The sequence below is a fragment of the Gallinula chloropus genome (genome assembly GCF_964237585.1).
Source record: "Gallinula chloropus genome assembly, chromosome: 1".
Classification (NCBI taxonomy): domain Eukaryota; kingdom Metazoa; phylum Chordata; class Aves; order Gruiformes; family Rallidae; genus Gallinula; species Gallinula chloropus.
The window spans coordinates 197,685,398-197,712,229 of NC_140085.1; the positions used below are offsets into that span (position 1 = coordinate 197,685,398).

At 41.6% G+C, this 26,832-nt stretch overlaps 1 protein-coding gene across 1 annotated transcript in view; it reads left to right on the plus strand.

The window, feature by feature from the left end:
• TYR (tyrosinase) overlaps positions 1-7,252 on the plus strand; it is a gene marked incomplete at both ends in the record, with an annotated part of 51,712 nt that extends 44,460 nt beyond the window's left edge. The window contains one exon of the mRNA XM_084279640.1: positions 7,029-7,252. Within this exon, the coding sequence (XP_084135766.1) occupies positions 7,029-7,252 (224 nt within the window). The remainder of the gene's footprint in view (positions 1-7,028) is intronic.
• Positions 7,253-26,832: the final 19,580 nt, after the last annotated feature.

A 26,832-nucleotide genomic window follows, 5' to 3' on the forward strand; every position in this document is an offset into this window, starting at 1 on the left:
GGGTGTTTAGAAGAGGCAGCATTTCTCCTGATCTTCCAAATGAGGAGGAAGAGGAAAGGCAGAGGAAGGGGACAGGACAGAATAAACAATGAGCACACAAACCAGGTCTTGTTGGCTTTAAAGGAAGCAGCTGGAAGAAAACATCAAGGGCAGCAGTTCTGAGTTACAGCACCACCAACCTGGTAGCTGCACAGAGCATGACGAGGCTGGTTACAAGAAATAAAACTTGGAAAGAATCCAATGCCAAAATGGCATTTTAATGCTAAATTATATTGTTGCTGTTCCCTGGAGAAAAATCTGATACCTGCAGCCCTGCTTTCCCCTGAAAAGCAAATCAGTGTGTGACAGTATATGGTTATTTTAATTGCAGCTTCATTTATTTTTATACATGTGACAGCCCTGAAGCAGAAGTGGTCACAAACAGTGTGCGTGGAAATCCATCCCTCAGGAATCAAAGACACATGTCAGAGCCTAGTTACTGCAGAGCTGATCTGAGCAGAAATCGTAGCAGACACCCAGCTCTCCCTTACATGAGAACTGTGAACTGTAAAGCTACCAGAGCCTGCATAGCTTACTGAAAATGAACATTTGTTAGCATCAATAAAAAAGATTTGGAAGACTAACGGCACCACCTAGCAATAGCTGTCAAAACAATTTTATGTGGCAAGAGCTATTCCAAGCACTTAGATTTCAGGGCTTTTCTATTTTATTTCTTTCTCTTCCAGAATGGGAGCAGATAAACCCCTAGATAGAGCATTGACTTTCCCCTAGAAAATCTCCCTCTCTCAGTGGGAACAATTTGATGACCATGACATGTGTAGCCTGGTGATTAATATTTCCTTTTTGAAAAAGCAGGCAGTTGCCCCATTATAAACCCAAGAATCTAACTATCATTTGCAGTTTTTGGACAGCTTAACTAATAACATATAATGATCTTAGACATTCAGAGCAAAACAAGGAACAAAAGTATTGTGATTACAATGTAGAAGGCCAGGTTACTCGTGGATGTGATCAGGAAGAGAGCTCAGATCCAGAGTCTGACTGCAAGCACATTCTGGTTTCTGGCTTTTTAGCAATTTGGTTGCAAAATCACATCTGGTGAGTAGAAAATGTGGCAGCTGGCAAATATGGCACCACCATGGAGGGAATCTGCTAAGTCTCCTGACTCAGGAGCACACACTGTTGGCCATAACGTGAATGGATGATGTTATGCATAGAATCATAGAATCACTAGGCTGGAAAAGACCTTTGAGATCATTGTGTCCAACCATACCTGTCCTCTACTAAATCATATCCCTGAACACCTTGCCTACCTGTCTTTTAAATACATCCAGGGTCAGTGACTCAACCCCCTCCCTGGGCAGCCTGTTCCAGTGCTCGATAACCCTTTTGGTGCAGATTTTTTTAATAATGTCTAATCTGAACCTGCCCTGGTGCAGCTTGAGCCCATTCCCCCTCATCCTATCACCTGTCGCTTGGGTGAAGAGACCATCACCCACCTCCTTTCAGGTAATTGTAGGCAGTGATAAGGTCTCCCCTTAACCTCCTCTTCTCCAGACTAAACAATCCCAGTTCCCTCAGCTGCTCCTCGTAAGCCCCTTCACCAGCCTGGTTGCCCTTCTCTGGAGATGCTCCAGGACCTCAATGTCTTTCTTGTAGTGAGGGGCCCAAAACTGCACACAGCACTCGAGGTGCAGCCTCACCAATGCTGAGCACAGGGGCACAATCACTGCCCTGGACCTGGTGGCCACTCTGTTTCTGATACAAGCCAAGATGCTGTTGGCCTTCTTGCCCACCAGAGCACACTGCTGGCTCATATTGAGTCGGCAGTCAGCCAACATCCCCAGGTTCTTCTCTGCAAGGCTGCTTTCCAGCCACCCTGCCCCAAGCCTGTAGCACTGCACAGGGTCATTATGTCAGAAGTGCAGGACTCTACACTTGACCTTGTTGAACCTCATCCCACTGGTTTGCCCATCGATACAGCCTGTCCAGATATCTCTAAAGAGCCTCCTTACTGATTCAGTGAAATCCCTACCCTCAGGCAGATCGACACTTCCTCACAGTTTAGTGTCATCAGCAAGTTACTGAGGGAACATTGGATCCCTTCATACAGGTCATTGATAAAGACATTGAACAGGACTGGACCCAGGATTGAGCCCTGGGGGAACACCACTCATGACCGGCCTCCAGCTGGATTTAGCTCCATTTGCCACCATCCTTTGGGCCCGTCCATCCAGCCAGTTTTTTACCCAGCAGAGGCAGCGCCTGTCCAGACTACCAATGACATAGCAGTCAATTTCTCAAGCAGAATGCTGTGAGAAATAGTGTCAAAGGCTTTAATGAAGTCCATGCTTTACTGTGGCATGTAAGAGCCCACAATAAAATAGTGACATGCACAATAAAATGTGGATGCCAAGACAATAGAAAAAAAATTAAAGGTGATAATACTTTAGATAAGCTACCTGGAAAGTGTTTCACATTTATCAATTAAATAGAAAATGAGAAGAGAACAATTTGGGTCCCTGGGTCTCTTTCAGGGAGAGAATAGATGTAGATTAAGGTTTATTAAAACAGAAGAAGAGAACCATGAGAATAGGATGCAAAAATATATTGCTCAGAAAGAAGAGTATGAGCGGATATTTTGATGGTTTATATAATGATGCTTAGTGGAGGAACTGAAATATGGATTTTTAAAAAAGGTGATTTTGTGTTGGACTGTTGGGGTTTTTTTTCTGGAAGCAATCCAGTTGTAGGAAACTATTTTATGGTGAGTTGTTAGCACCCTAGATGCATAGAATGTGTTGATATCAGGTACCCTATAGCTGGATTACCACCTCTTTTTTTAGAAATTCATATAAGCAAACTATGAAAGAGCAGTTAGGAAGTGCAAGTGTTAACTGAGTTTGTCAAACAAAAAGTAAACAGCGTTGCTCTACAAATATATCCAGTAATATTTAATTTATCCCCTCTCAAAACTCCAAATCAATTGATTTTTGCCATTAATGCTCTGTGAATGTGCCATCATTGCCAGGGCATGGGCAGGAGTCCTCAGCAATGTTACAGGCAGAGAAAACGCTAACCATCTTCAGCACTGAAAAATGAATTATAAAACTATCGTCATCCATGCAGAAATGGTTCTGATTCTATAAACAGCCATACGAGGAACTGTGGATCATGGCTTTCTGACTTACCCACCTTGGGCTGAAGGCAGAGCTGAAAGGGAGCACCTTGAATTTACATGAATAAATACTGTAGCTCCATCATAAACCATTGCACAGCATATCTTGCAGCCCAAAGACAGTGGACAGTCTTCTCCAGGCTTTCTGTCACTGTTGTCAGAAGGTGACATAGCAGAAGACTTTCCAACCTGTAATAATGAGAAGATTGATGAAGTTTGTGGGAGCTGTGAACTTTTCATCATGGCAAAGACAAGTCATCCAGCCTTAAGACAGACTGAGGGACTGCCTAACTTGGTTCTGTTCCAGCTTATCTTCCTAGTTTTGATTGTGGAAGTCTCACTGGTATTTCCTTTGACCACCCAGGGGGACACAATCAGTGAACCATGCAAGCACGAGAGATGGCAGAAACCATACAGAAATAACTTGCTCACCAGTATAAGAAAAAAATTGCCAGTTTAATATAAAAAGATGTTTGTGCTGCCTCAAAGTTTGCTTTAAAACCTAATGCCCATTAACTACCCATGTTAGGAGTAGAAACACTTGTCAAATGGAATAGCAATACTGCAAACATATCGATGGGGCATATGGTAACAGAAAAATGATAGAAAGATAATTTATTTCTTGGTTGCCCAGAGTTTTTATTTCAAATTTGTGGAACTAACCCTCAAAAAAAATTGCCATTCTTCAGGTTAAATAAAAGGAATCTCTTAATTATATAAATACTCTTAAAAAAAATTTTAAAAAAAGGAAAAAGTAAAGGTTTGGTTTTAATCCCTGGGATCCATTAAAGCAATAATGTAGTTTGATGCTACTACAGAAGGAAGAACTGAAGACGCCAAGTAATAGACTTGCCACAGCACATTTCTTCATCAATCATCATGGAAAGTCCACCTTATTACTCATTGTTTCACCTTAAAATTGCACTGCTGTGGTTGCCTACCCTCTCAAAGACATTCAGCAACCCACACAAAATGGACTGCTTGTTTTTTTTCAATTACATTAAAAAAGAATGATGTGATGTATTAAAAGGAAGAATGATTTGTTGCTGTTACCTAGAGCTAACACTCCTTGAGAAGAAAGAGTATGTCAAGTGTTGAATGCTAAGACCATTGGCTAATGTCTCCCACAAAGCAGCTATGTGTCATTGTCCCCATTACCACTCCCTTGACATTTTTGCCAGGTACTCATCAGAAAACAGTTGTTGCACTTTTGGGCCTTTCACAATTAGAGATTAAAGAATTATGGTAATGGAATATTGAAATCTGAGTTTGAATGATTTTGGCTGAGCAGCCAGTTCAGTCATAGGTTTACGGTTGTGTTAGAGTTAGAGATTAACAGATTATAGGGTGTCCTGGGGTGCTTCATCCTCTGACACCCAACAGTTGTTATGGTAACCTTACAATAGCGATGCCAAACACCGTTTGTGTGGCAAAAGGAAACAGGCAGTAGATGCCAGGAGGTGGCTTTTGGCTTTGAGCTAATTACAGAAAATGTGCAGAGGCTGAAAGCAAGAGAAGGGCATGTTTGACTGATTATCAGGACATAATAAAGTAGATCAATCCCTTGCGAAAGGGCTTGCCATGAAATGTGACACCTTATCATCTTTAAGTCGTGTTATGTTTTACTGGGAAGAAGATAGCTCAGACCTCCAACTAGTTTTGATGGAGGAAAGAGATGGTTCAAGAATAAAGTATGAGTTTAAGATGCCACTTTGAAAATCTCCATACCCCAGAAAAATTCTGGGAGGAGAACTTTGTGATAATTCTCTTTTTCCATATTAAAACAGTATCAAGTTCCTGTGTCATACCAATTTTCTTTTATCGTATCCATTCACCAGTTTAAATAGCCAGATTGTTTCTAATTTAGACTTGTTTGCAAAATAAAGGTAGAAGAGTCGAGTTAAAGTACATTAGAGTTGCAAAGTCAAGCACACAGAGTTAACAAATGCCAGCATTATGGTTTGTATGGCCATAACACACCCTCCACCTGTACATGCATGCACTATATTTACCTATACACTACTTTTCCCCAGACCCTCACCTCATTCACTACATGGCATAGACAGCATTCACGAAGAACCAGATGTCCAATCCTTTCATAGAATCACAGAATCACAAGGTGATTCTGTCTACTCCTTCTTTCAACTCCTTATTTTCCTTCTCTCAGTTAAGCAGCATGCAGCCTAATGTGTGATTTATTGAACACCTTTAAAATGCTATCTTGAAGATGTTTCCCCTAACACTTCATTTGGTGGTGATCACTACAGCAGCTGAGTCCTGCAGAGATATTAATTTATATTCACAATACAAAGGATTCAGTGAGTGGTACTGTCCTCATTTGACAGAACTCATTTGACGGATTGAAGAGATAATGTACCTCATACCCAGAGGTTTGTCAAGTTCAGTCTGAAACATCAAGAACCTTTTTTATATGTAATTCTTAGCATTTATATGTCTAATGAGAAGCAGAAGGTTGAAGGCTCTTGAAATACAATCTCAGGATGTAAAGTTGGATTATTTGGAAAACAAGGATCAGAGAAATAGCAATGAAACATTCCCAAAAGTTAAGCAGAATTGTAGGAACAAATAAACTATATTCAGCCTAAACTTAGCCTAAATTATAATTACATCTCAGGAAGCGATTCAGGCATCTAGTGATAAGGAAAACTTAACCTTAAAGGTTCTCCAAACCAAAAGTGTTTTTCGCAGTGCATGTTATAGCATCAGAAGCACCATCATCAAAGAAGATATATGGGATTACTTTTAGACACCAGTGAAAATTCAAGATGTCAAGTAGGCAGATGAATATTATTAAAAAATAAACTCTATAGAGAGTCCCAGAGATGTTTCCCAGAGAGGTGCGCTTTTTTCCCCATAATAGCTACCAATTACAGCTACTAATTGGGAGAAGTGGATTCTAAATCTTCCTTGACAAGGAGACATCTATTCCCATTTCTCAAATTCAAGGCAACAGGTTGTTGAGTGCATTATGAAGAGGTCACTTTCCAACCACTACCATGAAGTGAGAGCCCTGTATGGCAGGGTTTAACTCATAGGGCCTTAGTGAGAAAACCAGACAGAGACACACAGATTTATAACACAAAGCAAGAAGGCAGTTAATTATCTCACTGATGAAAAGCTGCCCTGCATTCACCAAAGAAAGAAGGCTTCAATTCTTTAAGATGTTTTTTGAGTCACCAGAGAGTAATTGTGTACTGCCTCTCCCTACACAAGAACTATCAAATGAAACAAGCAGGTTAGAAGTTCAAAGTTAGCGAAAGGAAAGTTTTATTTTGTTACCCAACGTATAGTTAAGGCAAGGATCTCCTTGCTGCAAGAAGTTGTGATAGAAGTTTAAAGAGCAGCTAGAAAAGCTGACAGAAGGAAAAAAATCCTCTAATAACTATTATATACAGTGACACCACATCTGGTTCAGGAAATCCCTGAGCTGCAAATTGTTGGAAGCTGGTTAAGTATTTTCTGAAAAGACCATAATAGGCTTGACCTGTTCTTAAACTCTTCCTAGCCTCTCTGTTTTGGTTATTGATGCCAACAGAACACTGAGCCAGCAGGACCTTTGACCATACTGTATCAAACATCTTGGGTTATAGTCTCACTGTTTTGTACAAAATCATAAAGAGCACTGGAGACAGTAGATTCTGTTTCTTCCTTTAGCATGAAGATTGAGAAAGCGACTATAAGGGCTGAAGAGATATTGTTTTTAAACTATTTTTGACCTTCAAACACTTTCCACCAATGTCATTTCTTTTTTCAATAAGCCTTCCAGTATTATCCGTTATATAACCTTTATAAACTGATAGTATAATGCTTTTTTTTTTTTTTTTTCCAGCACTTGATTCTTTCCAGGAGTTTTTAACACCGTACCTTAGGCAAGCCCGTCAGATCTGGGGTTGGTTGGTTGGAGCAGCTGTGATTGGAGGCATAGTTACTGCTTTGCTCACAGGGCTCGTGGTGGTCTGCCAGAAGAAAAGAAGAGGAACTTCTTCAGAGGTCCAACCCTTGCTCATAGAAAGTGAAGATTACAACAATGTATCTTATCAGTCCAATTTCTAGAGGCCTCCAGTAACTCAGTGATATTACTAAGGTGCTAATCAAGCGTGCAGTGTTTGATTTGTGTTTACAAATACCTTGTTGAGGTGTTCTGGATAGGCAGTCTGGTTCCTCAAGCCTCTTGTAACCTGCAATGTCATAGTATCTTATTGGACTGACTTGTACAAAAATCTCCCGGATCCAACACAAGTTACCATGCCACCCAAAGAACACCGTAACATCATATATTTCCTATGCTTGATTAAATAATGCTCATATGAAACCAGGTTAGCTCGTGTGTTGGAAGCTTTATGTACAACTAGCTGCTCTTTTCTCTTTTAAATCTGCAGGCTCCAATCCCAGACCCCAATGAATCCATGTGATTGGTACATGGATTTAGTGAGAGGTGCCTGACAGCACCATCGGTGTGTCATTCACTTTGTGTTTGAATATAAGAGCAGAAAGAGCCTTTTACTTTAGTAAGAAAAATACGTGATGCCTTGGAGCAGAGTGAATGACCCATAGACACATATTTCTTCTAGGATAGAAATGTTTTCCCTCCATCTCCCATAATAGCCTGTTTGTCTTTGATTGACTGCCACCAGCAGCAGTAAGCGGACTCTCAGAAATCACTTCTCACTTGTCTCAAATGCTCCTGTTAGCCACCTTCTACACTGTCTGGAATTCATCTGAAGAGCTGAGAGGTTTTTGGAGATGAAACCTGGTCTCATCATGTCCACCTCTGTTCAGTTTGACTTAAAAGATTGCTCATACCATGGTTAAATTTGGGTTGCTCAGTAGGCATATACTCTGTACAGTTAACCCAAACATAACACAAACATGTGTCGTGGATTGTCCCAGGCTGGAGGCCAGGTGCCCCTCAAAGCTGCTCTATCACTGTCCTTCTCAGATGGACAGGGGGGAGAGAATGTAACAAAATGTTTGTGGTTTGAGATAAGGACAAGGAGAGATAACTCACTAATTTCTTTCATGGGAAAAACAGACTCAACTTGGAAAAAACTTATTTACTACCAATCAAATCAGAATAATGAGAAATAAAACCAAATATTCAAAAACCTTCTTCCACCCCTCCCTTCTTCCCAGGCTCAACTCCATTCTCCATTGCTCTCCCTCCTCCCCCCCCAGCAGCACAGGAGGATGTGGAATGGGTGTTGGGGTCAGTTCATCACACATTGTCTCTGCTGCTCCTTCCTCTTCAGGGGGAGGACTCTTCATGCTCTGCCCCTGATCCAGCCTGGGGTCCCTCCCACAGGAGACAGTCCTCCATGAATTCCTCCACCATGAGTCCTTCCCACAGGATGTAGTTCTTCATGAACTGGTTCAGCTTGGGCTCCTCTTTTCATAGACTGCAGGTCTAACTGAGGAGCCTGCTTCAGCACAGGCTTGCATGGGGTCAGTTTCCTGTGGCTACATCTACCTGCTCTGGCATGGGGTCATCCACAGGCTGAAGGTGGATATTTGATCCACCATCATCCTCCATGGGCTACAGGGGGAAAGCCTGCCACACCATGATTTTGAGCATTGGCGCTGTTGGACATGAGGGAAGCTTCTGGCATCTTCTCATAGAACCCACCTCTGTAGGCCACTGACACCAAAGCCTTGCCACACAAACCAAATACACAAGTTATCTAATGGCATGACAAGCCTTAACAGAAAAGATTCAATCCTTTTTTGGTGACTCCAACCAGCTTTCAATTGTTCCAAAGTTCATCTCCAGCCAAAAGCATAAGCTGTCCCAAAATGATCTGCACTGTTAGTCCAGTTCCGATGATTCCCATCACACTTTTGTTTTTTAAAAAATGAACAGAACATGGCAGGGGCCATGGCTTTGGTGCTGGACTGCTCTACTGATGGTGATGCTGCCATCTGGGTTTGTTCCAGCTATTCTAAATAGTCTTATGGTTAAAGTGATAGATTTCAGGAACTGCAGACAAGGGCACCTTGAAGACTTAAAGGAAAGACCACAGGAAGGTTCACAGGGACTGTGAGAAAACTGAGGGAGGGACAGTGAGTGGGAAGGAAGGGATAACACTTCATCATCTGAAAACGGGGGAAACATACTTTAACCATTGATCTGAGTGCTCTTAGTTACAAATGCCACAGGACCTCTCAGATGAGCTGTCTTCTCTCACCACTGCCTCCAATGAAAATCATCATGGAGCACTGAGAGGCATTATTTTGATGATCGTTTTCAACTGTCCAAAACTCCAGTGAATTAATTTCCATTTCAGGTCAATTGCACTGGAATTGTCCTCTGAACTACAGAAATTACGAATCTTTACCCATCAGAGGAGACACAAAGTAGTAAGGGGCTTGTATGTCCTTTGGAAGGGTCCGCATAGAGCAGATGTTTCTACAGGATTTATGTCTTTGTTTTTTCACATCAAAATGTTAATACCTATCTCCTGCTGTGGAAATCCCACTTTCAAGGAGCATACAAAGACATTAGCAGTCTCACAACTATCCTTGACTGAATAGCAAGTCACAAAAAAGGGCAAAATGGAAGGTGGGAATAAAACTACCAGTGCATTCCACTAGCAACAGAAGGAAATGTGAACATCTACACCTTCAAATCCAACCATATCCCATTCCCAGGAGCTAAGAGACTGACTGGTGCCTGCTGATCTACTCCACTGGCCTGATTAAGGAAGACATGGGCTAACACCTCCTGTGGCTCAGCAAAGTGTGGGGCTTTTGCTGAATGAAGCCGTTCTCCCACATGAAAGATTCCATTCTTAAATCCGAAAGAGCTGTCACTATTCCTGTGGCTTCTGACTGATCATCTGAGATACTAGTAGATGAATGCTCTCCAGCACTTTTAGAAGGCAGTAAAATCAAACACAGTGCACTGGATTTTAAATGCTTCCTGGCACTGAGGCATAAGTATAAGGAATTATATTATGAGAATATTTCAAGTGGTCAATTCAGTCATTTTTTTTGTTTATATAACCAAAAATGTTGCATTGCTAGAAATAAATGCTAGTGGGAGAAGACAACCATCCTTATTTACATTTTTACTTAAGAAAATGTTGATTCATTTCAAGATCAGATAAATACAAACTTCTTTTATGCAGTCTATTTGCTGATTCCATTCAAATTCTACATCTACTAACTTGGTTTAATTTCTCTGGAATACTTCAATTAGTTAAATGAGAGGAAAAATCCTCTGGTAGACATGCAGGGAAAAAAACCCAAAACCCATCCCTTTCAGCTCAGTGATTCTTCTAAAAATCTTGCTGCTTGTGCTCAATAATCATGGTTTGACTAAAATATTTTAAATTCTTATATAATTCTTAATTCTGAACAAATTTGAAACATAAAAAAAATTTTGAAAGGGAAATATTTGGAGACATAGAAGAACAAAAAGTGCTTTTTAATCCATAACTGTTAACAGAAGCCTAAGTTGCATGAATGCCTGTGAATCCTGGGCTCCCTACTCCCACTCAGCTTTACTGGGCAGATGGAGAGTTGCAAGCACAAACAGTGGCCATCACAGTAGAGCGGAGATACAAAGACACTTCTAGTCTGTGGAGAGACAGTGGAAATCCCTCAAGTTGCCAGCAGCTTCCTAGGCAGAGAGGTATCTCCTATGGCAGTCTGAAGCTGGTATGCTTTTGGGATCCCCAGTCCTGGTGTTAGAATGTGCCAAGAAGACAACTCCAGTGTTTCACTGGAAATTTGTTGAAAACAATGCCTTTTTGCAAAATAATTATATTGTCCTCTGAAAAGTTGTTCTGATAGAATCATCCTAACTATATTAAGCAACCTTATCTCAGCCTTTGTGATATTCCATGGGTATTTCACTAGTTCTGCTGCTTTTCACATCGGTGAAGGCCATTTTTACCCAATGTACAAAGGACGTCCAACAGTTCCATTCTGATTCAATTTATCTGTTATTGTCTTCTCCACTGATCTTCACCAGTGTTCCCTGGGCCTCTCTGCCTTGGCCAAGACAACACATCATCTGTGGAAGGATGAAAGTGAAGCTTTGGCTCATCAAGCTTCTACATCCTACTTTTTGCCAGCTCTTAATCATCCCTTCTTCTCCAAAAGCATGGAATGCATAATTCGTACCTTGTGACCAAACCTTGTGATCTATTAGTGAAAGTCTCTTATGGTCTTCTCAGAACATCTACCAGTTCCCAGGCAAGCTTTTTTCTTTCCCTTTTCTTCAGCAGAGGATTTAACAGCCTGTTCTTATCCCCAGAAGTTTCATCACAGAAACCTCAGCCTGCTATAACTGATGAAAGGGAATGTGCATCCCCTTCATGCTTGTAGGCATACCCCCAAGCACTTTTTCCCTTTAATTCCTACATACCATATGACCTGGCCATCATGTCTGCTTTGAGAGAGAACAAAGGACACAGTAGCCCTGTTTCAAACAGTCAATGTGATCTGTGGCAGGAAATAAATAGTACAGTATACATTAATCTTACTAACTGGGACAAAATTGATACAAGCAACACATGCCAGTTCTCCCCAATGCTACAAATGCAATGGCACATCATTTTTCTTCTCAGAGTCATGTTCAGGGTTGTGCTCACTCCTGTGCTCAGACAAATTCCAGTTAAATGTTGAAGAACCTCATTTCATCAGAGATGTTTCCTTAAGATGGCAGCTGGACCTCCTGTGATGTTGTGTTTTTTTTCAATTGGGAATAATGCAATGCCATGTAATCTGAATCAGAGTGGGCAGTGCTTAAACACAACCCTGTCTTTACCTTTTCCCCTCTTTGGCCATGGTGACTTGAAACAAGAAACTTCCCATTGGCATTAAGTAGGTGGTTTATTTAGACTTGGGGACTTCATTCTGACAGGATCAATTAAAAAATGGGGCATTATAGTACTTGGTACCATAAAACTCTAGATCCTGTGTATGTAGACCATGCACACAGTGGGCATTGCAGTTAGGCTTATCTGAAAGTACTTGTAGAATCTCCAAATGGTTTGGGTTGGAAGGGACCCTAAAGCCCATCTAGTTCCAACCTGCTGCCAGGACAACCTCCACTAGCCCAGGGTGCCCAAAGCCCCATCCAACCTGGCCTTGAACCCTGCCAGGGATCTGGGGGCAGCCACAGTTTCTCTGGGCAACCTGTGCCAGTGTCTCACCACCCTTACAATACAGATACTTGTAAAGTACTTGTTAGATGAGGATCCCACTGGCTTCAGCATCCAGGGGTACATTTGCAGTATCAGCACCATGTTGTTTCACACAATGAAACAAAAACACCCTATAGCTGATGTTCAGAAATCTTCTGAGGGATACCTAGTATCTTCATTGTAATGTTCTCAGTATTGTATGTCTCTGGCCTTTGCAGGACACTGTTACCTCTATGAAGTCTTTTGTTTTCTCATCTGTTCTTCCTCCCCTGAACTTTTAAGAGGCTCATTTAGTCAAGGCAGGACAATGAGCAGCTGTCAGTCTGTTTCATTCTGTTCTCCCTCCCACATTTTCCCCAAATTTGTATTTTTAGCACCTGTTCTCTCCATTGAGTTAAATCTGTAATTCACCATCTGCGTATACACATGTGTGTAGGGATGCAAGTCATTTTGAATCAGTCTCCATAGTGAGCTGAAAATTGGCAGCTATGAGACCTTGTCATTAAAAATGGCCTTTTACTGTAATTTTTTGTAATAAGCTCTGAATTAAATATGAAGTAGCTATTATAACTAAAGAAAACCAACTTATTTCTGCACATCCATCTTGCATCCATTAGGCTTTCTGCTGCCCCATTTTATACAGGGACATTTCCCCAGGACTCTGCCTGCTACCTCCTCCCCAAAGCGCCTGGCATGCCTAATTCATACAGTGACAAAAAGAGTTCTGGAAATCTGCTGGATTAGTAAAGTATGTGGAGAAATGGGTTTTTTCCCTGCACACAGATAAACCCCCTTCTGAAACAAACTCAGCAATACACATTAATTCTGGACCTTAACTGTGGTCTGGCACTTCAGATCATTTCCCTTCATGCAACTTGATTCAGGCTTACATAATTTCCCTCTCCTATCACCCCCCCCAGTGCACTGGTTTCTCTCTCAGGAAAAGAAATTCTGGAGGCCTCAGCTGTGGGATTCGTCCCACGTTATTGAGGCTGGGATCATCAAGGCAGCGCAAAACAGCCGGCAGGGATGGCACTGTCACCACTGGTACCTGATGTATAAAAACATCTCCCTGCTTTCCCTCATTGTTTTCCAGTAAAAGAAACACTCAGGCAGTAATAAGCAAACAAGGCATTTTCAGGCCGATTACATGTTGTGGGCAGATTTTCACACATTCTCTGCAATCATAACAATGTTAAAAAGTTTCTGGTTTGTTTCTTGGAAAATTTCAGCACAACGATTTCGTTGCACTACATTTTCAAACTGCTTTACATCTTTCCAAGCACTTCTGACAACAGTGCCATAAATACAAATAAAGGAGAGTAGTCTGCAGAGCCTTTTAACTCCTAGAGCAGAGCCATGCACCCGGCTTTCCTTGCTCTGCATACCAATACCACCCTCATTGTAATCAGATTCTGTTTTTTCTCCACCGGTGACTGATGCTGATGAGGTTTTTTGCAAGAGTAATGTCATTACTCACCTTCAGTTCCTTGTGCAAGATACTGCAAATAAACAGTCCACACACACCACAGAAAGAAATGTGTTTCTGGGGTAAGCGCTAAAAGCGTAAGCTCTTTGCACGTGACCCCCTCATGTAAAGACAAGAACATGACAAACATGTGCTGGGTATTTTGTCGCAGAGCTGAATGTGTCAGGAAGATCTGCTAATAAAAACCTGAAGGCCTGGACTGTCTTCTCATAAATTTACTGGGAGAGTGGAAAATACTGGTCCATTAAATGGTGCTCTGCTAAATTTACTGTCGACTGATTTCATTGTCAGATGACCTGGCTGTATAGAATGATATATAACCATATATATAATAACCATATATATAACACCATAAATACATATGTATATATGGTTAGATAGTTGGAAAAATACAAAATGACCAAGATCATGACAGTATCGGTATACAGAACTCTTTATTGCTGTAATTATGATAAAAAACGATTTATTTATTTTATTTGAACCACAACACGCATCTCAGAATGACAGAACTACAGCCATTAGCTGATAGCAAAGTACATGTACTCATGGCAACAGAGAGGTGCTATATAACTGCATTCTCATTGTAGTAGTAAAAGTTGTACAACAGGCTGTGTATATGTGTGTAGACAAGCCCTAGAAGTATTTTTCCTGCTCCTCTTTCATTACAGACATTTATATTGAGAGCAAATTAATATATGATTTGTTAAGTCAGAACAGCAGCAATTTGTTTTAACTTTGATCTTGTCAATGCCACAGTGACCATGGAAAATACAGACCACCAGAGAATTTAGGCTCTACTTCCTCTTTTACACAGAGCTGCTACTTTCAAATTCATTTTAGTCTTTTTATTCCATAGCCTGTGGTCCCAATTATTTAATCTAGAGGGTTGACTTTCAAAGCATCAAGCTCCTATTAACATTCAGGGAGAATTAAGCTCTTGACAGCTCTCATGTAAGAGACTAAATGAAAATGAGGCATTTCTGTCTTCCCTACTGCTACCAGAAAAGGTGCTTGTCACTTTCAAAAATCAGATCACTTCTAGTCAGAAAGACTTCTCCCTTTCAGTGGGGCAAATACGCTTAAATCCACGAGTCAAGATACCAAGACTCAAAAAAAATGTGGCTTCTTGCCTCATCCTAGGAACCATGGCACTTCGGAGCACTAACAGGGATGTCTGCAGAGAGGCTGTCTCTTCAGAAATGGTGTTTGGAGGTCTGGATACGGATGACAGATTGGGGAATTACTGCAGTCATCGTAATTAAGGTGACATTCTCCTACAAGGAGACATACTACTGCAAAAAGTTACAGGAAGGCTCATTTGGAAAATTAATCCATAGCGAGATTGGAAACTTTGGGCTAACAAAATTAACTTTCAGGAGAAGCAGAACAACAGTTTTGCAGCAGGAGACAGGACAAGTTGTTGGTTATTGAGACCATCAGTCATCAGTCCACAATGCACAATTTCAGATTAGGAAGTGCACTGTTGCTGAGCTCAGTCTGATGCTTATGCATATGCTAAAGAAGACACCATAAAGAGCAATGATAAATCATGGAGCCATTAAATTAATGAGAATTAAATTTGTGAGGAGTTGGAAAAGGGGAATGGATGAGAAGTGCAGATTATTTTAAGTCATCTTGCATACATAAATGCTGATGGGTTTTCAGGAGAAACAATTCCAAGTTGTGTTGATTAGAAATTATTTCAATGTGCCACTCTTCAGCCCTCCTGTAACATCCATATGGCTGTAATCTGCTTCAGGGCACATTTAAGGCTAAGCATGAGGTTCTCTGCAGTGAACAAGGCTCTAACTGGATTGTGCAGCTGCTCCCCAGCTTTCAGGAGGCTGGTGGGACCAGCTATGGGGTACCTATTGCTTTTACCCACCAATGCAGAATCGGGAATAGGTAAGGAACCACCTATGAGTACTCTTCAGATGACCTCAATTTCAAAACACACGCTGCTTATTCAGGTGGTTCTCCAGCAGAGATATTCTAGGACAGCCCATAACGTGCTGTGTTCTCCAAATAAGTATGTTCCCTATGGCATCAATGGTGGGGAAAAGGAGCTTTTGAAACAGATTTTTTATGATGAAACACAAAATTCCAAGCCAGGTGAATCAGATCTCCCTGGAGGTCTCCAGAGGCTTTCACATCTCCCCACTGATCATTTGAGAAAGGTGTTCATTTGAGATTTGGTTCATTGAATAACTGAGATTCATGAGAAGCTGGTGCCTAGAGCAGGCAGACAGTTGCTGCTCAGCCCACAGCTGCTGTTTTCCTCTCCAGCAAGGTTCATCTATTAGGGGAAGCAGTCTTTGCCTGGCATTGCCTACCCTTCTGCTCACCTTGTTATCCAGAATTCATCATGATCAATGATGCCTATCCAGTGCTGAAGTGGGAAGGAGGAAGCACAGCTTTGCTGCTAGGAAAACAGCAGACCTCAATACTTTTTTTGCTGTCCAATGGAAGTAGAATTTATTTGCTTCAGTATTTTTAGCTGGATTTGCCAAAACTAATCCCCCCCCTCCCCATGCTCCCTTTCCACTATTCTCCTTGTATGAACGAGATTTCCCTCTTGATCAAATGCATTTGTGAAATCATTTCCCATAAAAACCTCTCCAAGTATCAGACAGAAAATCAAAGCTCATGAGCCAAAACACGTTTTGCCAAACCTCATTACTTGGCCGGGGAAGGTGAGTGGGAGAGGATATTTTTAATGGAAGACACTATAATAATTTTTGAAAATACAATTTTTTTCCCTCTGAAAGCTCTGCCCAGCATGTCACTGACCCTGTGTTAAATATAAATAAACACATTTTACATTTCCATATCTCAGTAATTTTCTGAAGTGGAAACATTAACTTTCTGTGCATGCTTTTAACCTAATCACTAAAAATAAATGAGAAGAAATATATAGGATTCTTTTAAAATTGTTTTTCATCTTGCCGCAGTTAAACTCCTCATCTTGGAGGGATGGTACCTTTTGCCATCATTGTATCAAAATTCCACTCTGGAATGAAAAAGCAAAAAATACAACTCTGTGATTAATATATGCAGCTTGTGCCTTATTTCTCAAAACCAAATAATTACCCAGAACTTTTGACAGCAATTCTGAAAAAAAATCAGAGAAATCTGAACACATGTATTAATCCTCATCCCACATGTAATTTTCCTAAAAAAAAAAAAAAACCCAACCCTAAACCTCACAACCCTGCCAACTGCAGAAATGATTAGGTGGACATCTATCAGAACATTTGTCTTGCAGAAAGATCAAGTGGGTGCTTCAGTCTGCAGCGCTCCAGAACCACCTCTAACCACATTACTGGGAAGTGGACTATGAGTTATAAAAAAACTCAGTTGTTTCGGATTTGCATCAGGATCAGCAGTGTCTTGAAGACAGACAGACAGTAAAATACTGCCTTGCCATTAAGACCTACCAAACGCAGCATGGCCTGAGCAGGTACTGCAGGTGAAGCACACTCTGAAATGCTTTACCAGGACGAGCAAACTGAAGGAAATGCCCAGATTTTGTTTCACTAAGTCAGGATTTCAAGTGCTCATCTTAAGCAGGAAAGATTTCTACACACTTCTGGGATGGGAAGGAACTTTGTTCATTGTTGGTTTTGGTGGGTTAGGGCCAGGCAGGTGCTGTGTTTTGTTACCACTGTACTCTAAACAAAACTCCCAAAGAACGGACAGACTGATGTTCCACGTTCCAGTGGCAGGATGACTCTGTATGAGAATGAGATACATTTATTCTGCTGCTGAGATGGTCTCATAGTCAAAGACATTAAAAAAAATTAATACTTGGCATAGTCCTTCATTTCGAATGATTCTGATTTATCAGAAATTTCAAGAGATGGCATATAAAATAAGCATGTGTTAACCATTTTAAGTCAGAAAATCACCATGGGTGCCTGATACAATTTTTGTAGCTCAGTTATCCTACCTGGCTTCCTTCTGTTTTCCTACCCCTCCTTCCTGCTGTTGTTCCAGAGGATCCCAGGTTTCCTGCAGCATATCTGCCAATCCTGTGTGGATGTTTCAGCTAGTACAGGGCAGCTCAAACAGCATTAGAGCCTCTGTTTAAGCAGTGAAATCACAGCCTCCCCTGCCAGCAGTTATACATACGCACATATGCACATCCACAATGCTTCCATGATTAAAGCAGTGTGTCATCAATTAAAACCAGGTCACAAACAGCAACTCAACCATGGTTTGTTCAGTCTTGGAATGGTTGTTTATTCCGAAGTCATGAAGCTTCCTGTAAAGTAAATACCTTGAGAGTACAGTGCCATAATTACATGATGAATAAATGTATGGTGCTCTGCCTAATACAGTAAGAGACATACACTCACATTAGGGCATCCTGCTAATATAAAAGAATGCAAAGTAACATCTGAATAGCAACAGAACTCAGCAGCAAAGTATTTCACTTCTCAGGATTGCCATCAAGATAAACTGGCTAACCCAGCCCTTCATTTTTGGAAGGACGCATCCTTTCCATACTGCAACAAGGATTTTGCAATTTAACTAAATAAGTTTGAAATTAAAAACTATATGCCAGGCAAATCCTTATAATGTTTTTCAGGTATAACTGTCCCTATTTTGCCAGTAGGGAAAAAGAACATGGGATTCTAGAAAGAACCTTAATGCAGTTAGGTACCAAAACCTGAATTCTCCATGTTACTTCAAAAATCCTAAGCAGAGTGACTGGTTTATAAGAAAACTGTACGGCGATGTGGTAGACCCCTGGACTCCTTCCTATCCAATTCTTTTTTCAGCCAATGGTTTGCACCTACTCCTGCAACACTATAATTAAGGAAGAGACACTACAGGAAAATAAATTCTGCACATGAAAAAGAGAAGGAAAAAAACCCTCAAAGGACTCAGGAAGAAGAGTGGAAAACCCCAAATGAAAACCCCAAAGTTTTGGGGTTGTTTTGATCAATTTACTAGCAGAGCTAGTAAATCTAAGTGGTAAAATCTTTTCTTCATCTGATGGGAATTATCAGAGTCAAAGCTTATTGCTTACTCTTTGAAGATTTACGAGGCACGCAACTGTAATAGTGACCTATTTAAATCCTTCCAGCCAGTGGAACATAGCTCCTCTGCTGTTTTGGGGGGGGTGGTGGTGGTGTGTGGGGGGAGTGGGGGCAGCAAGCTGAAGCTACAAAATGGGCTGTTTCATATGACAAGAGTATGACGGGTAGGAACCCACTAAGTACTTTGCTTGTCCTTACAGTCAAGCCTGGGGGAAAAAGTTAAAAACGAAAGTTCAGGACAAATTTTGCTTTCTGTTCCACTTGGAAACTAAGCAGACATTTCTCTTCAAAGAACTGTACCACATCCTGATCTATAAAAACGTAGGAACAGATTGAAATTACATTAATGTAAACAGGCATCTCTGAAAAGAACATTGAGTACTCAAAATTGTGGACGTTTGTTGCCAGTGTTTTCCAAAAACTGCTATCTTGCACATTGTATAGAGAGAAAAAAGTAAATGCTGCCTTCCCTTTTAATACATTATTTTTTATTTCAGCTCTAGTGGGAAAAAAATATATATATAATTACAGAACTGGAAATTCAGAACAAGTCTTCTGGCCTCTTTCATTCTGGGACAGGAGTGATTGAGGGAAGAATGTGGTCATTAGTGAAAAAGTCACAACCTAGAACTATAGGGCATTCATTTCTTCTTATGATATTCTACATGTTAACGGAGATAACTAATGCTAAGACTTATTTCTTAAGAGACAAAGCCTGTGGCAGGGGGGTTGGAGCTCTATGATCCTTGGGGTCCCTTCCAACCCATGCCATGATTCTATGACTCGATTCTATGCAAAGTTGAACTAGTTTATTGCTTTTCTAAATTTTAGGGATGGCAACAATTTCATCTGGGGTCTGTATCTTCCTTCCTGAGATTGGATTTTGATCAGTTATTTTCTGTCTGTGCAGCACTCCGGTTTAAAGAAGACCTTTTACTAGTAGGATCACAGGCCAAGGTCTCCTCAGAATACTCATGCTCATATGAGTGTCCCCAGTTCTTGGACATTTGCTGTATCTAACCCTCACACAGCTACTGAGCCCCAAATAACTATCCATAGTAATATTAAAAATGGATGACATGTCTTTTTCTTTTCCAAGATAATTCCCAACTCTGTATCCTCGTCACCTCAGAAAACATTGTGATATAACATAAGTTGTGGCTAAAAAAGGGTAAATGCCTCATGGCCTCCCTGTCCTTGGGACACAGCTCTCTCATGGGAGGACTGCTTTGTGCCCAGAAGTCCACTGAACCCCCCACAGTTGGTTCAACCTTTGGACTCAGTTTATGGAGCAACCCAGGTCTAGACCCACTGCAGGTATTACCTTGAGGCTTCAGATGACAGTGTAGACTAGAGTCAAAGCTCAGACTGTGGTAGCATTGCTTATTTGAATAGTACTTTTCACCACTGAAGTTTGGAAAGGAAAAAACCCAAAGGATGCTTTGCCATTAGAAAATAACAGTTTTCACAAGTTGTTTCTGCTCTCCTAAAAACATCTTGGAAGAATTATTTTTAAAACAGACATGTTTTAGACATGTTAACATTTGCCAAGTAAAAAATATTTTTTCTGGGGGGAGGGTGTTTGTTCTGCTTTCAGCTGGGATAGTTAATTTTCTTCCTTGTAGCTGGTACAGTTCTGTGTTTTGGATTCAGTATGAGAATAACAGTGATAACACACAGATGTTTTTAACTGCTGCTGAGCAGTGTTTACAGCAAGTCAAAGACTTCTCAGCTTCTCATATTGCCCCACCAGCAAGAAGCTGGGAGGGGACACAGCAGGACACAAAGGGGACAGCTGACCCAAACTGACCAGTGGGATATTCCATAGGATATGACTTCATGCTGAACAAAAACCCCCAACAACCTGAGGGGTAGTTCTTAGGGGGCAGTGGTTGCTGCTCAGGAACTGCCTGGGCATTGGTCACTGGATGGTGAGCAATTGCACACTGCATCACTTGTTTTGTATATTCAATTACTATTATTATTATATTTATTTATTAATTTATTTCCCTTTCTTTTTCTTTCCTGTTAAATTGTCTTCCTCTCAACACAAGAGTTTTAACTCACCCTGCCCTGCCATGCCACTCCCCCATTGCAGTGTGTGTACATACACCCACACACCTCCACACACACACAGAGGTGCGTGGTGCTGGGTTCCTGGCAGGGGTTAAACCACAACAGTCCTTTTTGGTGACCGACATAAGGACCGAAGCGTTGAGACAATGTCAGATCTTACCAGAGCGTGTTAAACAAAATTTGTCATAATGATTCAGTGAAATGTAATAATGCTGAATAGATTGATGTAATTTGTATATTTTAAGAGTAGTCACCAAGGCTATGAGTTTTGATTCCAGCTTTCCGAGGCATCAATAAGTATTCATTGCGTTACTGTAGTGGTCACAATGCTGATTTATTTGCTGTCAGAATTGTCGCCCTTGTCCTCAGAGGTGTGTTATGTAACACCTTACTTAGTCCAGAATCATGAAAAACTAGTAAAATATTTTGAAAAAGTGCTCTGTCTCCCCAGCAATTCCAGAGACACAAATCACTGCAACGTGCTGGGGATTGGCCCATGCCCACCGAGTCCTGTTTATGGCTATTCTGTACCCTCAAGGGGAAAAGCGTGTCTCTGGATCTGATGACAAAAAGCACTGTAGTACTCCCCCCAGTTCCAGTGTCAAACCAGAGAATGTGAAAAAAACCCAAATATATGCAGATGGAACTGATGCACTGGTCCAGTCAAAATATCTGGTTTGGGTATCAGTTTGAGGAAAAAAATATCACAATTATTACTTTTCTGCTCAACTATCACAGACCAAGACAACCATTTCTTACCCATATGTGCTTCATCAAATTTTCTCTTTCAAGTGATTTGAAGGAATAAAAGGAAAGAAAAAACTCAATGGGATTAAGGGTTTCACAATCTGACACATATGGGCTAAGGCTACTTGTCCCAAAAAAAAGCTAATTAATAAGCCCAGACCTTCATCAAATATGAATCCTGGAAGAGGGTCTTGGTTGCATCTGAATCTCAATGAATGCTTTGCCTTCTGCAGCCCAGCAGCATCAGTGCCTCCTTCTCAAAGATGCAGAGCAGAACATATGTGTTGGGAGTTGTCTGCTTAACAGCACAATACTTCTTCTTTCCCTTTATAAACAATGAGCTCTCAAGCTCCCTGAAGCTAAGAAACCAAGCGAGAAAATATTTAATCAGTGAAAGGAGGAATTTATATGCAGTTGATAAACTAGGGGCTGTATGGAAATAGAGAATGTAATTGAAAAAAGCAACCCTTTCCATCACTGCCTGTTGTCCTGAAATGCCTACGTGAGAAAGCAGAAACATGACTTAATTTCAGTGAGGGCCACAAAAAACAAATCCCTGATTCTCATTCAGAAGATGACATAATCTCTGCTATGATGAGTTTTCCCAATTTTCTACACAGCTGTCCTTGTTGGCACTGCCCCATCTCTCATTCTGAAAATCATTTCCAAGACTGAGGTGCTGCAACCCATCACCTTCCTAAAGCTAATCAAAGCAACTACAATACCCCCACTGGACTGTGCACACAAGGAGCTCTATAAAGGCTAAGTTATGGTATGATTAAAACTGAGGACCTCTGCATGTACCACAGTGGTGTTTTCTTGGCTTAAGCGAAGCTTCTTGTTGCAACATGTGCTATAGAGAGAGAAAAGAAGAGCACAAAAGCAGGACTACGTGACACATGGATGTGATCTAAAGGTTAGAGCACATCTCTGGATAAAGACTGAGGTTATGCAGAGAGGAAGAGATAGATCTGAAAGCCCAGCTCCCACTAATCTTCCACACAGAAGGAGCAGACTGAGATTAATGAAAGCACCAATACATCCAGCTCCCACAGACATGATACTTCACGATCAGGTGGAGAGAGACCCTTTGCCAAGTTATATCTCAGCTATGATTTTAAGCTCTGCCTGGGGACATTATGTTTTTCCCAGAAATGGTGTATCAAACAGTTACAAGTACTTAAAGCTGTCAAAAAGAATAATGCTATAACCTAATCTTCACATCCTTATCAAATATTTTAACAGTTATTTATGTTGTTCTGACACAATAAAGGAAAAACACATCACTTGTATCTTTTCCACAGAGATTTTGCAATTTATTCCTCATGAACACTAGTACAATTATGTTCAGGATATATTGTCACTGGAAGCTGGCATTCACTATCCACATCTGTTCTGGGCAGTACACACTTCCAAGCATCTCATAACTAACGAGGTACAATAACATGCCCCTGTCCCCAGTCCCTGAACAACGGGCTTCTACAAAGCTACAGAAGTACAAAGATGTCCATACCCTCAGCTAACCACACTGAGACTGCTCTCAAGAGTCAGACTGGCTTATCATCTACACAACTCACCTTGGACATGACAGGTCTGAGCTCCAAGCTAGAAAGCGCACGCAGGCGGCTTGCCCGGCTGCACTGAAACCTGCTTTCATCTCACGCTGCAGACTCGATGTTCCATATTCCCTGGTGCCAAACTCTACCTTTAGGATAGGCTCTGACTCAGCACCGTTCAAAGACGGGAAGGCCACTGTTGTGACATGGCCTGCTTCTGACTACAGCTTATGTATCACCGCTGTGCTTCCCCCTAAACAGTTGTTTTCCTCCTTGCCTTAAACCTCACCTCTTCCTGGCAGCTTGCAGAGCTTCTGCGCAGCATCCCTAACCAGGCTGAACCGAGTGCAGCTCAGGACACGGTCCACTCAATACGCTCTCTGGTATTTTGCATTTCTCCTGATTATTAAATGGAGAAGGCAGCTCAGAGGCGTTATTTATTCAATTCAGAAGGAACCCGTTATCACTGTGTTACATTTCTAACACGCAAACACCACTACAGGGCACTAGGAGATAAACCGTTATCCCTGAAAAAGAAATGACATGCTCGTTTAAAAGCAAAAGAAATGCCCCGCTGCCGATGAATACATTCTTGGTTACAGCACAAGGAGGAAGTTTTTGCTGTTCCTCCCCCACCTCTCATCCCAATTTCTTCCCTAGGGTTGTAGAGTGTGAGATGAGCAGCGCGACCTTGCAATGACAGAATTTTAATGTGCGACTGGTGCACCAGAAGCAATGCAGCAGTGTCTCTCTTCTCAGTGCTGCTATGTACACTAGACATTTATGTAACGCCGCTTCTCATCCTCAAGGCTGTCCTTACCTAGGGTCAGCAGCAACGAACACAGAATTTATTTAGTCAACTGTCAAAGCTACTTAGAGTGAGCACTGAGTGTGGTGCTCGCCAGTGTTTTGGTGAATGGGAGTTAACAGGTAAAGCTTTTCCCAACCCTGAAGATGCAAAACAGATGCTGTTAGAAACAGGTTACCTCAAAAGAATCAAAGGTGCATCTATTTCTAACAAATTGCTTATTTGCAAGGTGATTACTAAAATATCCTGATTTTATTCTGTGCTTTAGCACTGAGTTCTGCAAAGAAAAGCAATGTCTTCACAGATATTAGGTCTAAAACCCCAGGGAGACTGGATGCACATCCAGACAATGGGGCTTGCTTGGAATTTTGAGAGTTGAGGAGCCAGGAGAAATGTCTCAATCTTTGCTCAGAGGTTTGAAATATTTAATCCTGTTAATTGCTGGCATTCATCATGCTCTCCTGCCCTTCTTGGTTTACTGCTCAATTGACAGCAGTTTACCTGAAGCTTCAGGAGGTACTCTTGGCTTCCCCCTCCTGGTTTAATGGTACACATCATTAGTAAGAGAGAGTGTAGATTTTGGACTGTGGGCTGGACAGACTTTGTCCAAATGAAGAAGAGACAGTACATACTTATTTTCTGCAAGGGCTGACACCCTCAGAAAGCTAAGGGTTCTGTTAAGAGGCAATTTACAACTGGGATGGGTGGCTTTCTCTGGCTTTCCCTCCATGCCCCTGTAACAATGGGACAGATCCACTGCTGTTGGTATGGTTCCAGAAGCTGTCTCTTACAAATATGATCCTTCTAGGAAATACAACACTTTGGACATGGCAAACCTTGAGCATCCACAGCAAGTCTGGAGATGTTCATACTCTCAGTATGTGCACAGCATTCCACCATACAAAAACTGTTCTCATCCCCCTCTTACAGCATGGGTGGTACAACTAGCAGGACACTAAAGCTTCACAAATACTCATCCAGCCCTCTAAGGAGCAGCATTTGTTGCTCAAAATGTTTGTGTCAGAGCTTTCATTATACATGTCAGCCCAGTACAGGACTCAGGGTTCAATCCTAAAAGATGATGGGCAACTAATCTACTGTACCTACAAAGGAAATTCCAAAGTTCCTGAGATTTACTACACTCAGTACAAGCACTCAAATATCAGGCTCTTTGTGGGAATGAAGAGTCTCATTTCAGCGCCATGCACTTCATCAGTGTATTACTACAGTGGCCTTAATGAAGTGCATCAACATCAGAGACAATGAAAACCCCAATCACCAGAGTTGAGTCCGCTTTGTTAAAACAATAAAAAATGGTTCTGTGTGTGAGGGGTGGGAAATCTGCAGACAAACCAGGTGCATAATCCAGAAAAGATCAGATCCAGCTTGTCTTAAATCACATTGGCATGTTCGTGAAATGACTGCCAGGCTGAAATGAAAATTAATCTCCCTAGAAGCCCTTTTATTTTTTAAGCAAGTAAACATTGTGTTTTGCTAACAGTGTCTCTTCTCTGACTTACAGGGCTTGAACTACTATAGACAATGTCTAATTAGCCTCTTGTCTGCTTCTTTAAGCAACATCTTGTCGCTTGAAACTGCAACCCAGTGCGTTAGTGTGGAGTAGAGGCTTTTCTCTTAGGCAGCTGTTCTAAAAGCTTACTTCTTATCAAGCCATCACTTCTCCCCTTTGTTAGGCTGCTGTATCTATCTGTACTGCTGTTCCCAACGGCCCAAAGCAGCTGGTTTGCCACTTGCATTATCTGCCCCTTATCAGCCAGCTCCAAATTACTTTCTCACCCATGTTCCAGAAGCATTAGAAGCAAAGGGATGTCTCTACACTTGCTTGCACTGAGCTGTGCTTACATCAGACCCTGTGCATGGATGCAAGCATATGTAGCATATACCTCTCTCACCTGCAAAGCACATCTGCTAACCAGGCAGGTACAGATCTGCAACCAAGGGAAGCAATAGGGCTTCAGTGCTGAGGGAGAAAGCCTGCGTTCGGGGTGCAGTGTGTGTGCAGCACGGTGCGGGGGGAAGCCAGTCTGCACAGTGCTTTCATACACATCTTCCCATCAGGCTTGTGTGGGTAGGAGTCTTTAGGGAGAGGGTTTATCTCTTCTTCCTTTACAGCAACTGTGCTTTAGTCTTTTGTGGCAGAACGATCAGCATTTTGCAGAAAAACAGTTCTGGATTAAATTTTCTACCTTAAGCAGCACAGTCATTGACGGTCTGTGGTACACACTGGTGTCATCTCCCCAGCCCAGGTTCAAGGTTGTATGTTATGATCGCTCATACTCCTTTCAGTCCTGTCTCCTAGAAGAGCAGTAAAAAGACCAAGGAAGAACTCACGTGCTATTAGGACCGTATGCTGAAATAAGGATGTGTTGCTCCAAACTCAGGGCTGGAATAATCTTCATAGATGGACAGGCTGTCCTGCAGACTCCGGAGACAAAGAGATGACTTCTCATCAGGCCTTCCCAGGCTCCATCAGGGCTCACATTTCCAGCTCTTTCCCACACAAGCGCAATCTCCATGCTACAGGAACAGAATTGCTTTGGTAAATCCGGTGAGTCCAGCTGTTTGCTGTGTAAAGCCTCAAGGCCCACACTGCTGTATGAGATGTCTGGACTCCCATTGCAGAGAAAGGGCTTGGTTTCCACCATGGCATGAAAACACTTCAGTTTTAAAGAAAAGTCCCAAAACATTTACGATGAATAAACCACAAAGATCCTGCTGAGCAAACACTGAGGAGTCTGCAGT